General features: G+C 47.5%; 2 protein-coding genes across 4 annotated transcripts in view; one reads left to right on the top strand and one right to left on the bottom strand.

Annotated features, from left to right (window-relative positions):
• Nucleotides 1–7544, top strand: part of LRSAM1 (leucine rich repeat and sterile alpha motif containing 1) — a 35730-nt gene extending 28186 nt beyond the window's left edge. For all 3 annotated transcript variants that reach the window (XM_027869299.1, XM_027869301.1, XM_027869300.1), the window contains exons 20-25: nucleotides 2019–2114; nucleotides 3382–3480; nucleotides 4259–4390; nucleotides 5108–5189; nucleotides 5763–5908; nucleotides 6127–7544. In XM_027869299.1, the coding sequence (XP_027725100.1) occupies nucleotides 2019–2114; nucleotides 3382–3480; nucleotides 4259–4390; nucleotides 5108–5189; nucleotides 5763–5908; nucleotides 6127–6252 (681 nt within the window). In that variant the 3' untranslated portion in view covers nucleotides 6253–7544. The remainder of the gene's footprint in view (nucleotides 1–2018; nucleotides 2115–3381; nucleotides 3481–4258; nucleotides 4391–5107; nucleotides 5190–5762; nucleotides 5909–6126) is intronic.
• A 1757-nt stretch (nucleotides 7545–9301) lies between these two features.
• FAM129B (family with sequence similarity 129 member B) overlaps nucleotides 9302–15366 on the bottom strand; it is a 111554-nt gene continuing 105489 nt past the window's right edge. The window contains exon 14 of the mRNA XM_027869419.1: nucleotides 9302–13266. Coding sequence (XP_027725220.1) covers nucleotides 12590–13266 — 677 coding nt within the window. The 3' untranslated portion in view covers nucleotides 9302–12589. The remainder of the gene's footprint in view (nucleotides 13267–15366) is intronic.

Here is a 15366-nt window from a genome sequence, read left to right as displayed (position 1 = left end):
TCCATCCCTTCCACCTGTGATGGGTCTTGTTTGGGGGCTCTCTCAACCCCGTACATTTCACTTCTGGCTTTCTGCAGCCTCCACATCAGTCCATGTGTGAGCTAGCAACTTCTGTGGGAGAAAGGCCATTGAACTGATGGGGAGGAGACCTGGGCTGTAGTCCCAGACCTGCCCTCGCTCACTGCGTGCCTTTGGCCGAATCACTTGTCCTCTGTGAGCCTCAGCTTCCACCTCTGTAAAGTGAGGGGGTTGGACCAGAAGATCTTCAAAATCCCTTCCAGCTCTAACGTTCTGTGTTTTGACATTTTGTGTTCTAGGGTCCCTTCCAGTTCGATCATTCTATGTTCTCTGTTCTAACATTTGATGTTCCAAGATCCCTTCCAGTCCTAATGCTTCATAATTCCCCAAACCATGGTGCAGACTCAGCTTAGGTAGATTTGGTGACACCAGGCAGGCATGAAAACCCAACATGCATGGTTGTTCTGACCCTAGCGCAGGCAGAGGTGGGATGAACAGCCTCATTTTGGAAGTACAGGAGTTGGGTGAGTTTCCATCTCAAAGCCCCTTCCCAGGGGACACTTTTGCGAACCTTCAGATGCTATAGAAATGTGAGTCATTTCATTATCATCTTGTGTTTCTTTTGTTTTAAAGCGGAGCAGCCACTGGGCACTCCATGTGTTTAACTCATGCTTCCGGGCCTGCAGCTTCTGCTCACTTTGTTACCATCCTGTCATCCTCGGAGTGCACTTTTCATGTTGGGAGGATACTCTGGAGGAGAGGGAGCAGGGAAAGTTCAGACTGGCCTCAAGGGATGTGACCCCTATGCCCTTCTCTCTAATGTGCGCATTTACCCCAACAAGTATCCTCTGACAGGAGAATCTGCAGATGCCCCATCCCATTGATACATCTGTCTACAGGGAGACTTCGACTTCTCCAAACTGTGACCAACCAGCTGATGTTTTCACCTGTTCCATCTTTTTGCCCTTTTGAATGCTGACCCTTATGTACCTCTCTGTTCAGCATGGCTTCCTGGGAAATGCCTGGAATGACCATGAATCCAAAGTTGCCCTCCGGATCTCGTGCTAGGCCCCTTTGTCAGTTGTCTGAAAGTACTTGTTGGCCCAATGGAAAGCACACTAGAGTAGGAATCAGGAGCAGGAGCCCTGGGTTTTAGGCCCAGCTCTTACACTAACACAGGTTCTCTCACAGGCCACTTCCTGGCTTGGAACCTCAGTTTTTTCATCTGTCAAATGAGGAGCCCAGACTAGATTATCTCTAAAGTCTCTTACAGATCTAACATTTTATGGCTCTCTCTGATTGAAGGGGGAAAGAGTGATAGAAGCATTTGATGTTCCAGATGGCCCCATCTTGGGCAGAATCACCAGCTCTGTAAAGAGACCTTGCTTGGTGGCCTGATGCGTGCTTAGTCCAGGGGCTTCTCTGAGGCATTTACCCAGGGCTCACTTCCAGGTGTGAGAAGTGTGTGAGCCATGAGACAGTGGTAACAAGTTTGACCCCCATTTGCATCTACCTACAGACTTATTCTGCAGTCAAACCACATTTCAGGGTGATGCTGGCTTTTCTGCAAGTTGTCATTTCTGCTTTTGTTTTCTCGTTCTCATCAGCCCCTTCTCTTTAATAAGCCCATTGCTCAGATTCCCTGTGTCAAGCACGTGGGAGGAGCTTAGAATCCCAGAAAAGCAGGGGAGAGGGTGAATGGGCCGCAGAGGCCACCAGGACCTCTTGAGGCCCACAGCTTGTCAGGACCTGTGCCTCAGTCGGACCTCAGGGTAGAGCAGGGGCTGCTGGGAGAAGGGACAGGTGGATGGGGTCACAACTCAAGAGACATGGGTGTGTCTGGTGTTCCTGTCAGCACTCCTTGTTATGTTTGAAGAAATGGCTGTGATTTGGGGTACCTTCACCCTTCAACCCCTCCACTCCCTATATATAAGCAGGAGTCAGTGTGAGCCAGAGCATCTTCCTGCAGTATGGAAAAGGAGTCTGTTTGTACGTTGTAGGAAATGATCTCGGAGCAGCGCCAGGCCCTCAGCTCTCTGCTGCAGCTGCTCCTCAAAGAGAAGAGCCAGAGAGAGGAGGAGCTGCAAGGGATCTTGGTGAGTGTCTTGAGTGCGTAGGGCCTTGCTGGAGGGTGGTCCCCAGGCCAGGCCAGAACACTGATCAGGACTGCCCTTAGTGCTCCCTTCATTTTGTAACTTTTATCAACGTCTGCTTTTTGTTCTTTATATATTACAGTCATTTCTCTGTATACCTTTTCTCTTTTCCTCGCCAAACTCTCTCTTATAACAAAGAAACACACACACACACACACACAAATAGGGGCAGCTAGGTGGTGCTGTGGATAGAACACCAGCCCTGGAGTCAGGAGGACCTGAGTTCAAATCCAGCCTCAGACACGTGACACTTATTAGCTGTGTGACACTTATTAGCTGTGTGACCCTGGGCAACTCATTTAACCCTGATTGCCTTGCCTAAAAGAAAAGAAAAACGCTCATGCGAAACTGATCTCCACAACTGTGTATGTCTATATATGCCATATTCAGTGTCTGTAGTTATCTGACCTTCTGAGTCAAATGTTCATTGCATTTATCGAAATTGATTTTTTGTGTTGTATTTATTCTCATTATTATTGTCATGTTTGTTGATCTCTTGTTTCTACTTAATTTACTCTGTACCAATTCACGTTATGGCTTCCCATAATCTGAATTTCTTATATTTATCATTTCTTTGAATGAAGTAATATTCATGTACCACAGTTTATTCAGCCATCAGTAGGCTCCCACTTTGTTTCTAGTATTTTGCTCCTTGGCGTTCATTTTAACCACATTTTCCTACAAAAAATCTGGAGTGGGCAAAAAGGCCTGCCCTCACTCCAGGGAGGACTTTGCATACCAACAGTTTGACTGGTGTTTTGTGTGTTGGGCTGCTCAGCAATTTGAGGTGAGAAATTTTGGGATGAGTCCTTAAGGAAAACTACTCTGGACAAAGGAGCCATTTTCTTCTCAAAGAAGTCAGATTGACACTTGGGCTTGTCTTTGTGAAAACCCAAACTGGTGATCCCTGTGCCTAACATCTTAGTCAAAGCGCTATTGTCTTCTCCAGAAGATGAAGGCCCCCTTATAGACAAGCTACTGTAGTGAGCACCACTGGCCAAAGCGAGCATTCCTGGGGCCCCTCTGCTGCCAGAGTCCTCTCTGTTGCTGTTTCAGGTTCATACCTGAATGAGTGCAGAGGTTTTTCCTCTGAGCTAGAGAGACTTGTACTTGAAAGCTCCCGGTGGCTATTCCTTAGTGCTCCCTCTGTATTGAAAGATCAGTTAGCTTCTTGATTTGTAGCTAACACAGCCTGCTTCTTTCTTGGCAGCTGGAGATGGAAGCCAAAAGTGAAACCACGCAGGAAAACTACTGGCTGATTCAGTATCAACGCCTTTTAAATCAGAAGCCCTTGTCCCTGAAGCTGCAGGTAAAGACCAGCAATACCAGAAAACGGGGAGATTTCCCGTCCAAACATCGTGCTTCTCTTATTTTTAAACCGCTGTGTTTGTCATCCTTTAAAGTGGGAGTAGAGTTCTGCTCTTGATTCTTTGCAGCCAAGTTGTCCTATTTGCCAACCTTGTTAGATCTTCCCTGGCAGACTCAGGCAGTAGTTGGATGGGAGGAGCAAAAGTTCCCCATCAGATGCCTTGGTAGTAGTTTTTAGTGTTCACTGCCAGAGGCCAAATGGGTACTAGCTTTGCTCGTATGTGCTAGAGTCCACCTTCCCTTTGGCTTTGAGGTTGTGCCAACTCATGTTTGTTGTCTTTATCATGATAGAGGAATTCTTTCCTTTTCATATTGGAAGTGTTGACCTTCTTTAGGGGTCTAGAATTCTGAAGGGCTGTGTAGTATAGTCTTTTTGAAATGGGATTTTCTCTCGTTTTCAAAATGTGCCCACTCAGCAGAGATTGGGGGTCTTGGTTATGAAATGAAAATTTCCTCCCTTGACTCTCCCATTTTTTTTAGTAGCCACTTTAAAGTAAATGCCCCTTTGTGAACCAACTCAGAGACATCTGCCCACAGGCCTCAAGTGTGACCTGAAAGCAGATGAAGATGTAATAGGGAAAGGTTTAACGAAATAAATAAAAATACAGTACAACATAGATAATGTTAATTTGTGTTTTTCTAAGTCAGCCTGATGCCAGCAGGGGTCTTTTGAGTTTGACACCACCGATCTGACTGACCTTTTTTTTACCTTCCCCCAGGAAGAGGGCTTGGAGCAGCAGCTGGTGACCCTGCTGGTAGAGCTTTCAGCCGAACATTATCTGCCCATCTTTGCTCACCATCGAGTCTCACTCGACATGCTGAGTCACATGAACCCTGGTGACTTGGCCAAGGTAGGGAATGGAGCGCTATGTAATTTGGAGAATGGGGGGTGGCAGAAGGATCATTCTGACCCTGCCCTTTACCACCTTCTTCAAAAATTCTTAACAAGGCTTGTCATCAGACTAGTGTCTTATGGTTGTGCAGGGCGTTTACCTGAATAAGGTGACTATACCTTAAACCAGCCTAGTAGATTACATGCTATCTCCAGAAAATTACAGCTACTAAAATTCTACCAGGACCAAGCAAATCTGCATGAGCTCCCTTTATCATTCACCCAGATCAGGCCTCCTTCTCCCAACTATTTACACATATAACCTCCATATCTCACCAGGAATCTCTAGCGTTCAGTCTTTCTAGGACACAGTCTGATTCTCCACAGGTCCAATTTCATTTAAAAGCCATGTATTGTTTGCACATTGCCACATGAACGGCCGTGTTTCAAAAGCTGTCATGAGGCAGTGGCTAGGTTTAGCCTGCAGGGGTCGCTTTTTAGTGTGTAGGCTTGGCCTTTTTTATCCTCTCCATGCTTTGGGTAAAAACATTGCAGAAAGCCAGAACTGGGAGCCATGGTGTTTTCTGGTGTCAGAGCTTATGAAGGGGCATTCTTCTGCAGTGCTGTGGTGTTCCCTGGGAGGAGCTTTCTAGCTCCCAGGCATATACCCAGCTATCAAATGATAATCTCCAAGATCCCATCGAAATCTGAAATTCTCTGACTGCTTCTGCTTCAGATGGGCATTTCTGAAACTGGTCTGCAGCATGCACTGATCAGGAGAGCCCAAGAGCTGCTGGATATGGCGAAAACACTGCCAGGTACTGACGACCAGGAAATCTGAAAATAAGCATGTTACACTACAATTTCTCAAGAGAAGGCACCTGATATTACAGAGCCTTACTGCTCTTGTTCTTCAGACTCTTGGCTGTTGTTTGGTGAATGAATAACATTTTTACCCCCATTTTACAAAGTGGGAGACTGAGTAAGGTCTGAAACTTTTTTTTTGGTGAGGCATTTGGGGTTAAGTGACTTGCCCAGGGTCACACCACTAGTTAAATGTCAAGTGTCTGAGGCCAGATTTGAATTCAAGTCCTCCTGACTCCAGGACCAGTGCTCTATCTACTGTGCCACCTAGCTGCTGGAACTTCTTTGAAAAGGCTGTGACCAGAATCTAGGTCTTGGGTCCCTTGAACATCACTCCCACACTACACGCTCGTCTTCAACTAAGAACTCACGTCCCTCAGAAAAATGGCTTAGAGCAGAGATCACCAACCTGGGAGTTCTCTCAAAATTGTTAGGATCAAGTGAGATAATAGATATGAAAGCACATTGTGAATTGTTGGGCCCGTTTGACAGTGACCACTCACTCTGTCTCTTCTGGTGCCATGCAGGATTGCTGACGTCTGTTGAAGGTGAGGGCCTGGAGGCCCTGGAACCTGCCTCTGCAGAGGAGTCTCCTGAGGCCGTGACTCCCACAGCTCCCCCAGCACAGGCAGATGTGCAGGCTTCAGAATGCGTCGTGTGTCTAGAGCGGGAGGTAAGGGCTTCCGGATGTGTGCTGGGGTGGGAGCTGGGGGGAGGAGCCCAAGTGCACATGTATCACTCCATTCACTCCCTGTTTATTGGCAATCAGCACTCTCCTAGATTATGCTTGGAGCTTTGTTCTTGTAAGAAATTGTCTTTTTGCCTTGGGGAATCTGGGAATGGCTTTTAGCCTAGGAGGATGCCCATTCTATCCATTTCTCTAACTTTTAGGCCCAGATGATTTTCCTCAACTGTGGTCATGTCTGCTGCTGTCAGTCCTGTTGCCAACCCCTTCGAACCTGCCCACTATGTCGCCAGAACATCGTGCAGTGTCTCCGCATCTACCACAGTGGCTAGGCTGGGGAATAGACTGTTCCTAGACCCTAGAATGGCTCACAATTGTTCCCTGGCTTATACCAGGCTGCTGGTATGAGACTAGGGGCCTTGCTTCTCCTTCCTCTAATCCCCTATCAGAGATAGCATGTGGCCTCTTCCTCACAGCTCCTCTCTCGCCAGCTGGGAGGATGGGCTCTGATTGCCAAGCACTTTTTTTCTTCCTAGGATAAATAATTTGCTAGTTTATACATGCTTCCCTCATCACCAGGCCCATGAAGAGGCTGGGTATATAGGGTGCTTCTAGAAACAGGAGTCAGAGGTTAGTGTAGTTTTGGGAGATGAGATACTATAGAACTCTCATCTCAGAACAGGAGCAGAAAACTTCCTTACAGCTCCCACAAAGACTGAAGGAACAGGACCAGCTTACCTGTTCCCTTGCCTATACTAGCAACACAGGAGTTGAGGGATGTTAGAACACATTTAGATCAGGATTTTGACCTACTGTGCCATCAGAAACTTGGAGTTTACTCCCACTGGCTGTCAATATAGGCTTTTCCTCAGGGTATTAAAAGCCCTGCCTTAGAAGACTCTAGAAAAGAGTCACTGGAGGAAGGGAGGGCTAAAGATTCAGTGAAGGCATGGAGGGCCTCCGTAGGTGAGACTCCTGTTTAGTCTTGCCTGGAGGGAGAAATGACATCCTTTGTATGTCTGGCTGGTCTGCATCTTTGCTTCAAAGGGAAGACCCAGTGAAGGCTTGGAGAATCTGTTGGCAAGATTCCTGGTTGGTCTTAACCAGATGTGGAAATGACACCCTGTTATCTGTATGTCTGACTGTTCAATGTCTCTGCTTCAAGGAGATGCTTTCCTAGGTGTGGACAGTTGAGCTGGGTGCTAAAGTGAACAGACCACCTGTGTGCCGTGGGCCCCTTGGGGAATGGTCGCTATGGGGTGATTGACCCATTCCACAAAGTATAAGGTGCCGTGTTCAGCCCAGAAAGCCCAGCCTGCTCTAGATAGGGCTCCAGGAAGAAGTGAGTCTGCTCTGAGACCCAGCTCTGCGCGTCTCCTGTTTTATCTGGGGTACACCCAGGGGGTGGCTACCTACATTGCAGACTGAGAACGGGCAGCCAGCGGGGGCCATACCTGGGCACACCCAGCAACGTCCATCACTTCCTGTGCGGTCCTTTCTTTCTCCTTAGTAGGTAGAGCCGCTTGTACTGTCCCTCATACTTCAAATCCCTACTGCAGTGCATGAGCACTGAAGGTGAGCTCTTAAGTCTCAAAACAAATAAATCTCCACCTTCCCACCCTCAGTGCCTGAGCCGTCTTTGTGTTGGTGGACCCTGCTATGAGCTAGTGCGTGTCATGCTTATGGGGCAAGGTGAGACTATTTTCCCTGTGGGATAATAGCTAGTAACAAGAATAAACTCAACACAGTATGGAGAGAGAAGAAAATAAGATACAGAGCCAGAAGGGATCCCAGGGATGAAGGAGTTAACTCCCATCTTTAAAATGGTGAACTCTAGGTCCAGAGAGGTGACTTGGCCAAGGTTATTCATTCAGTGGCAGAGCCAGGCCCAACACTCACAAACCGACTCCCGGCCTGGTGTTTTTCATGGTATACCACTGAACCCACAGGAAAGACCGACACCCCGCCTTCCTTGGTCACATTGGAATCCTGAGAGTTGGACTGAACTTCATTCAGCCTAAAAGGAAGAGGGGATGCTGTCATAGGCCGGCCCCTCTCCTGCCTCCGGCCGAGCTGGCTGGAGGCCCACTTGGGAGCCTCCAGACTTGGGGAAGTGGTAGTGGAAGCATTGAGCACAGCCTTTCTGTTCAGGGATGAGGGCCAGGGAGGCAAGGAGCTTTCTGGTTCCACAAGGAAGGGCTGGGTACAAGGCCCTGGGCTTCTGGAAGCTCAGACTCCTAGAATTTGAGGGCTGGAAGGCACCTACTGTGCAGAAATCATGACATCAGCGATGGCCTGAGAAGGCAAGCATGTGCACAACACCCTCTCCCCTCAGTTTCCTCTGCACGGTAATTTACATAAATTACCCCTGATGCTTTCTCTGCATTCTTGGCTTTGGAGGGTTAGGAATGACGCTGGATGGAGAGCCTGGCCAGGCCTGTGGCCAGCAGGGGGCGCCAGGCTCTCAGGATCCGAGGGCCTGGCATCCAGGTGTCTGCTGGCCCCGCCTACAACCGCAGTGCCGGAGGCCGGGCACTTTGCAAGGGTCCACAGGCTGCTCCCAGCATGAAAGGCTGGGAGCCAGGCACTAGAGGTCACCTAGCGTCCTGGGAGGAGGCCAGCCCCCTGCCTCCACAGTAACCCTCCCCAGCAGCTCAGTGTTTGTCCTCACCTGCGTGGCCTGAAAACAGTTACACACAATAACATCAGCAGCGCAAATGGAAAGAACACACACAATTAAAAGCAATGATGGCCTTGAAGGAAGAGATTTGAGAGGATACCCCTAAGCCACCCCCTTCATGGAGGTGGGAGGGCCGCAGGTGTTACACATGCCATGTTTTTGGTATTTTTTCAATGGATAGATCAATCCTGTTGATTTTCCCCTCTTAAAATTTTTTCATTCTTTTTTCCCTCCTCTCTTTAAAAAATACTATTTGTTATATGTGATAGCTCTGGGAGGGGGAGAGGGAAGGAGAGTGAGGATAACTACGATGATGTAAGAAAGAGAAAACATCAATAAAAACTTATTTTTAAAAAATACAAGTAGATGGACTCCTCTTGCCAAGGGACCGGTTTCACCTCTGGTTGATAAACGTTGCTCCCTCAGAAGTGCATAGCTGGTACTCATTTTGCCCCATCCTCTCCCTGAAGCAAGGCTGGGGTTTTTAAGCTCCCCGGGGAGCTGCACAGTCTTCATTCATGCCTTGTTCACCAAAGAGCCCCCTCCCACCTCTACAGTTCCAGGTTCTGTTGTAACCATAGGTGAGATCCAAGACTTTGAACAGTATGTGACCCAGGCCTGACCCTTCCCACAAAGGCAGTTTAGCAATCTGAGCATGCCTCATCCCTCCTCCTCTCCTCTAAAGCAGCAGACAATGGGGCTGGCTTTAAATAAAGCATTTATTAATTAGTACAAGCATAAACATTTTGTATAATATTTTCAATACAATATCTTGAAAGAGGCAGATTGGAAATAACCCAAGGGAAGGCACTTGTAAGGGGGTCCCGAGTGGTTCAGGCTGGACTCCCAGTAAGAAAAAGGAAAAAGTTTACAAGGCATTTTAAAAAACGGAATGTTTGTAGAAGAATCAGGTTAGATTCATAGTGTGCTTAGAAGTATCAGCTGTCCATTTCAGGGAGTTAATTCCAGAACCCTGCATTTCAGCACTCACTAGGCCACATGGCTTTGCACTGCCCTTGAAAGGATCCTCGCTCCTCCCCATGTTCCCAAGACTTTTGCCCAGGATGGAAATGTGAACCAGCCCCTAACTTGCCCCCAGCCTCAGGAAGTTGGTTTGCTCCAACACAGGATGTGATGGGTCTGGGGGAGGGGGTGGAGGGAAGGGAGGGACTAAGGGGGGAGGAGGAGAATTTCCTTCCCTGGCCTGCATCCAAGCCACATCCTGAAGAAGCCAGTCTTTTCCTTGGTTTTCTTCTCCATCAGAAGGGGAATGTGATCAAGTACATTGGTCACTGGTCAGGGGGTGTCTGTGAGTACAGATGGATACTAGCACAGCTCACAAAGGACTCACCATGATCTCACCCTTCCCAAATCCAGAATAACTTTTTAGGAATAAGGGTCCAATAAAAACGGAAGTCAATTGCAGTGCCAAGAGTTAACACATGATGATGTATAAAAAAAGCCAGGCAGGCTTGGGCTGAGCAGATGCGGTGACTAAGATCACCTGGTGAGTGTACTGTGTGTGTGCCAGACCAAAGCTGATACTGAGAACTTCTGAGTCACATGCCTGGGATGCAAATCTCTCCAATGGAGCTTGGGAGGCTCCATCCATAAGCATTTAGCAGGCCCCTGTAGTGGTCAGTGAATCCACAGTTCCCCAAAAGTCAATTTTTATTTATGTAGACGTGTGAGATCTGGGTATTGGGAAGGCATGAAGCATTATTCTCTTAGATTAGCTGGGGTTGAAAAACAGAAGAGATTCCCTTGCCCAAGCAGATTCAACTCTCTGGTCTTTCCTCTCTTTTAAAAAGGCAATTGACCATGGCCAATTATTTTTTAAAAGGCAAGAGACCATGGCCTCTTCCCATAAGAAATGAGAATGTATGAAGGAAGGGAAAGAAATGTAGAGACAATCCCAAAGAACTGATCACATGCAAAACAAAACCCCGAATTCCAAAAATGGGATGGGAATGGTGCTAAGGCTTGGCTTGGTGACCAAGGGAAGTAGGACAAGAGATTCTGCACAATTTCCTCACTACATACAACTCTACCAGTGACACAAAACAGCTCTGTCCTTATGGAATTCCAGATAACACCTGCCTCTACTTTCCTAACCCAGAATGGCTGAAATTCTCCCCATTCCTGATCAGACATTCACCTAAACACAAGTCTTGCCCTTTGCCATGCCTGCAGTAGAGCTACTCCCTGTAGCCAAGGCTGCCTCCTTTCCTGAGGTCCCATGTGGACTTGGGATACTACAGGTCATACACTCTCTGCATATCTTTCTGACTGTATTCCTAGTTCATATCCTTACGTGCCTTCCTGGCTTCATTCTTATGTCACAAAAACAATTCTCCCAGCTCACGCCTCATAGAAACATGCCACCCCCCACCTCTATCCCTGACTAAATCCCTTTCTCTCACCTAACACTTTAATTCTGCCACCTTCAACCTCCCAAGTCACATGTTAAGACCTAACCCACCACTTCACCTACAACCCCAACTTCAAGACAATTGATATTTGTCTTGGGATGAGACCTAGCATCTAAAACACTCCTTCCTTTAGAATTCATGCACTGGACAATCTTTCTCTTTCCCAACACTAGGCCTAAAGTCTCCTGAAACACTGCAATGGATAAATTGTTTCCTTAAGAACCCTTAGAATGGACCAAGGGAATCTCTCTCTCCCACCTCAGACTGAATGCAACAAAACTCTATCCCCCAGAACTAGAAAATGGGGCTACATCCCCATCCATCCTTACCCCCTAACATATACATTTATGCCAGAGTTAGCAGGCCTCTCTCCCTGTCAGATCAACAATTCCTGGCGATACCAGTCCTAACAAGGCAGGGAGTTTTCAGGTAGGGAGCTGGTTCAGATCAAGCAGCTTCTGCCATGGCTATCATCCCACCTTCCTTTGGAAGAAAGGTAACTTGCTGGCTTAGAAGGCCGACGGACACTGAAGACATCACCCATGGCCAGTCCCTCCAGCTGAAAGCAGTTGAGGGCCAGAGGCTTCATGTGCCTGGGGAAAACACTCTTCGATGGAGGAGAGGAGAGGAGAGGAGAGGCTAAGACAGGGTAGCTCAGTGCTCAAGGAAGCTAGATCCTCCTCCATTCTCAGGAACCACTTGGCCTTGAATGGATTGTGGAATACTTTAGCTTCTTTTTCTTGCCCCTCTCCTATTCCTTTGGGGGAAGGGAAGGGAAGAGAAAGGAAGGAAGCTTTTTGTCTGAAAGAATGGGCCAGAAAAGGGCAGCTTCCTAGCTAAGCTGCAATCTTTAATATGGGACCGATAGCATGATGTCAAGGCAGGCACTGAACAAGGCCCAGGGAAAGAGCTGGGGATGGGCACCAGTTTCCTCCTGACTCTCCCTCACACCTTCCTCTGCCCTGAGCCAACAAGGGAAAATCGTGACATTACGTCTGCTGCTGTCGTCAGGTGGTATCTTCTATCTCCCTTCCTCTCAATCTCAAACAGAAAAAGGGACATAGGGGACAGGGAAGGGATTGAGAGGTGAGCCAGGCTTGTATTTAACTTACTGGTCACCTCCTAACCTAACAAAGTGACTGACTGGAGCATGCACTCTCTCACATGTGTGCTTTGACATATAAACATATATGTTCATGTAATGGCAGAGCGAAAGGATGTATCCGTGGGGAGTCCTGAAAGAACTGGGGCTCAGGGGATTGTAAGGTTGGCATCTGCACTGACCAGGGGGCTCTTCAATAGTGTGGGTCCCATTTTCCCCTCTACCCTCCAGCCCCTCCTTACTCCTGAACAAGACATATTGAGCGAACAACCCCCCACCCCTGTCCAGTCTGGCTTGCTTCCACAGTCAATCACATTCCAAAAGATCACCAGTATTAAATGTCCGCTGCTGGGGGGGTGGGTTGGAGATGGGGGCTGTGGGGTAGCTAGGGTGTCACATCGTGCATACAGACCAGAATCCAGAATCCATGGGGTGGGGAGTGGAAAGTCTCTGGCCTAAAACTCAGTCTGCACACCTGTGCTGTCTTCTGTGGTGGTTTGGACATATGGATTACTTCCTTGGCCAGATACCTCTTCCCCGGTCTCCTTGTCACTGGGCTTGGGGTGATCACTGTCTGCTTCTTCCTCAGAGGGGAGGTGTTGGATGGGAGAAGCAGGAGGCGAGACAGCCTCCTCACCTGGGATGGTGGGGGCTGACTCGTGGTGGGTGTAGTTGAGGGGAGAGGCCTGTTGGCTAGAACTTTTCTCCCTCTCAGCCTCCAGGGGCTGGGGGCTCTCTCTAGGGGAGGTGCCATTAGTGAGTGGCTCAGCAGCAGATTGGGGGCTCTCCACCTGGAGCTCCTTCACCAGCAGGCCCCGTAGCTCTGTGATGCTGTCTGGGGATGCAGGGTAGGGGATTGGCTCCTTCTCAGGCACTCCTGGGGACAGCATTTCTGGGCATGGCTCATAGGGCAGCCCAGCCTCATCATCATGGATCACCGAGACCACCTGCTTCGCTCGGCGCCGTTTTTCAGCAGACAGGTCTGCCTCCCCTGGGCTGCCGCTGCTGTATTCCTCTCCCCAGTCAATGGGGATGCCCTCAGCCAGCAGGTGGAGGTTGGGGTCACTGTTGTGCATCACCATGCTGTCCCTGTAAAGGTTGTGCTTCCGTTGCACCGCTGCCTCCTTCACAGCTGGAACGCAAAAACGAGGGATTATTCATTCAATATTCATTCAATATCCTCCCTCTGTTCCCTGACTCCTCCAGCTGGGCCTGTCCCACGGACATTTAACAAATATGTGCTGAGCACCCTCTCACAGGTGAGGTGAAGAATACAAAGATGAACAAGGTAAGAAACCCAGAACTGTGGAATTTTAGAATGGCAAGAGACTTGCTGGCCACATGCCCAAAATAATCCCGTTATACTCAACAAGGGGTCCTTCAGCCTTTACTTGAAGACCTCCTGTGACGGGAAATCCACTGCCTCTGGAGGTAGCACATTCCCTCTTCGGTGAACTTTCACTGCAGGCAAGTTCTTCCTAACCCCAAGCCTCTGCAACTTGGCCCCATTGCTTCTGGTTCTTCACTTTGAGGTCAGACTACAGGTTGAGTCCAGGGAAGACCGTGGGATAGCCCCTCTTCCATGGGATAGCCTTTCAAATACTTGAAGACAGGTATCACGTTTTCCCTGAGCTTTCTTTTATCCCTGCTAAATTCCCAATCCCTTTAGCCAATCTTCCCATGACCTTCCTACATGGTGGTGCCCAGAGCTAAACACAATAATACTCCGAAGTGATCTAACCAGAGCACAGCACAGCTGGGCATTTGCCTCCTTATTCCTGCAGTTATTTGGCTGCCATATTCACTTGGCTTAAGATCCATGAAAAGGCCCCAATCTTTTTCAAAGAAAACTGCTCTCTAGCCATGTCTTTCCCACCTCCTATTTGTGGGGTTGATTTCTTGAACACACGTTTAAGAGGTTTACATTTTCCCCTATTACTATTTTTCTTTTTCTTCATTTCAGCCTAGTATTCATTCTAGCCTGTCAGATTGTCATTCTGTGAGTTCCCTAACCCTAATTCCATTTCTATCCCTTTTTCTAGCTTTGTGCCATCCTCAGACATGCTGAGCATGCCATCTAGGCCTTTATCCATGTCACTGACTCAGATCTTAACTAGCAGAGAGCAGAGCTTTCCCTGGTTATCTCCCTAGGACACCACAGCAGCCTGCTGGTGACCCATGACTACCCTTTAAGTACAACCATTCAGCCAGTTCTGAATGCATCTTACCGTACTACCTAAGCTAGATGGTGCAGTGGATAGAGCGCCAAGGCCCTCGACTCTGGAGGACCTGAGTTCAAATCTAGCTTCAGACACTTTCCAGCTATGTGACCCTGGGCAAGTCACTTAACCCTGTTTGCCTCAGTTTCCTCATCTGTAAAACAAGCTGGAGAAGGAAATAGCAAACCACTCCAGCATCTTTGCCAAGAAAACCCCAAATGGAGTTACAGAGAGTTGAACAGGATTGAAATTGACTCAACAACCACCACTCATGGTATCAAACTCAAATAGAAATGGAAGGAGTTAGGGGGATGAATGGAAGGCATATTGACTTAGAAAACCAGAAATTAATATAACCTATATTGTATTGTATTTTTATTTATTTTGTTAAACGTTTCCTAATTATATTTTAATCTGATTCCTCCACACTCCAAAGTTTTGCACGTCTCAAGTTCCATACTTTTGAACTAACCTATATTGCTCCATTATTTTCCACAAGAACAGCATGAGATACTTTTAAAAAGATACTTTACAAAATGAGATGCTTTAAAAATTAACTTAGTAAAGTTAAAAATTGTTTTTACATGTAATTGGGAAAAAAGAAAATATTACTCAAAAAACTTTTAGTAAACTACATCTACAAAAGCATTCCCCTGACCCACCTAAGCCTGACAGTAAAAGAAATAAAATTAGTCTGACATTACTATGTTCTTTGTTTTATTTTATTGATGCTTTCTGTTTTTCTATTACTTTTTTTCTATATACATAGCCATCACACCCTCCCCTACTCAGCAAGCCTTCCCTTGTAACAAATAATTAAAAGAGAAAAAGAAAAAAACAATTCACCCAAAACCATCTGACCTACTGATTGCACCTGATGGCATATGTAGTATTCCACACCCACAGTCTCCCACCTCCCCAATAAAAGTTGGGATGTGCATTTTCTGGGGCTAAGTCTGGTCACTATAATCACAGGGTATTCATTCTCTTTCCATCTATGTTGTTGTTGTTAC

The sequence above is a fragment of the Vombatus ursinus genome, unplaced genomic scaffold, assembly GCF_900497805.2.
Source record: "Vombatus ursinus unplaced genomic scaffold, bare-nosed wombat genome assembly UNPS02014793.1, whole genome shotgun sequence".
NCBI lineage: Eukaryota > Metazoa > Chordata > Mammalia > Diprotodontia > Vombatidae > Vombatus > Vombatus ursinus.
This window is presented reverse-complemented; position numbering and strand designations above follow the sequence as displayed.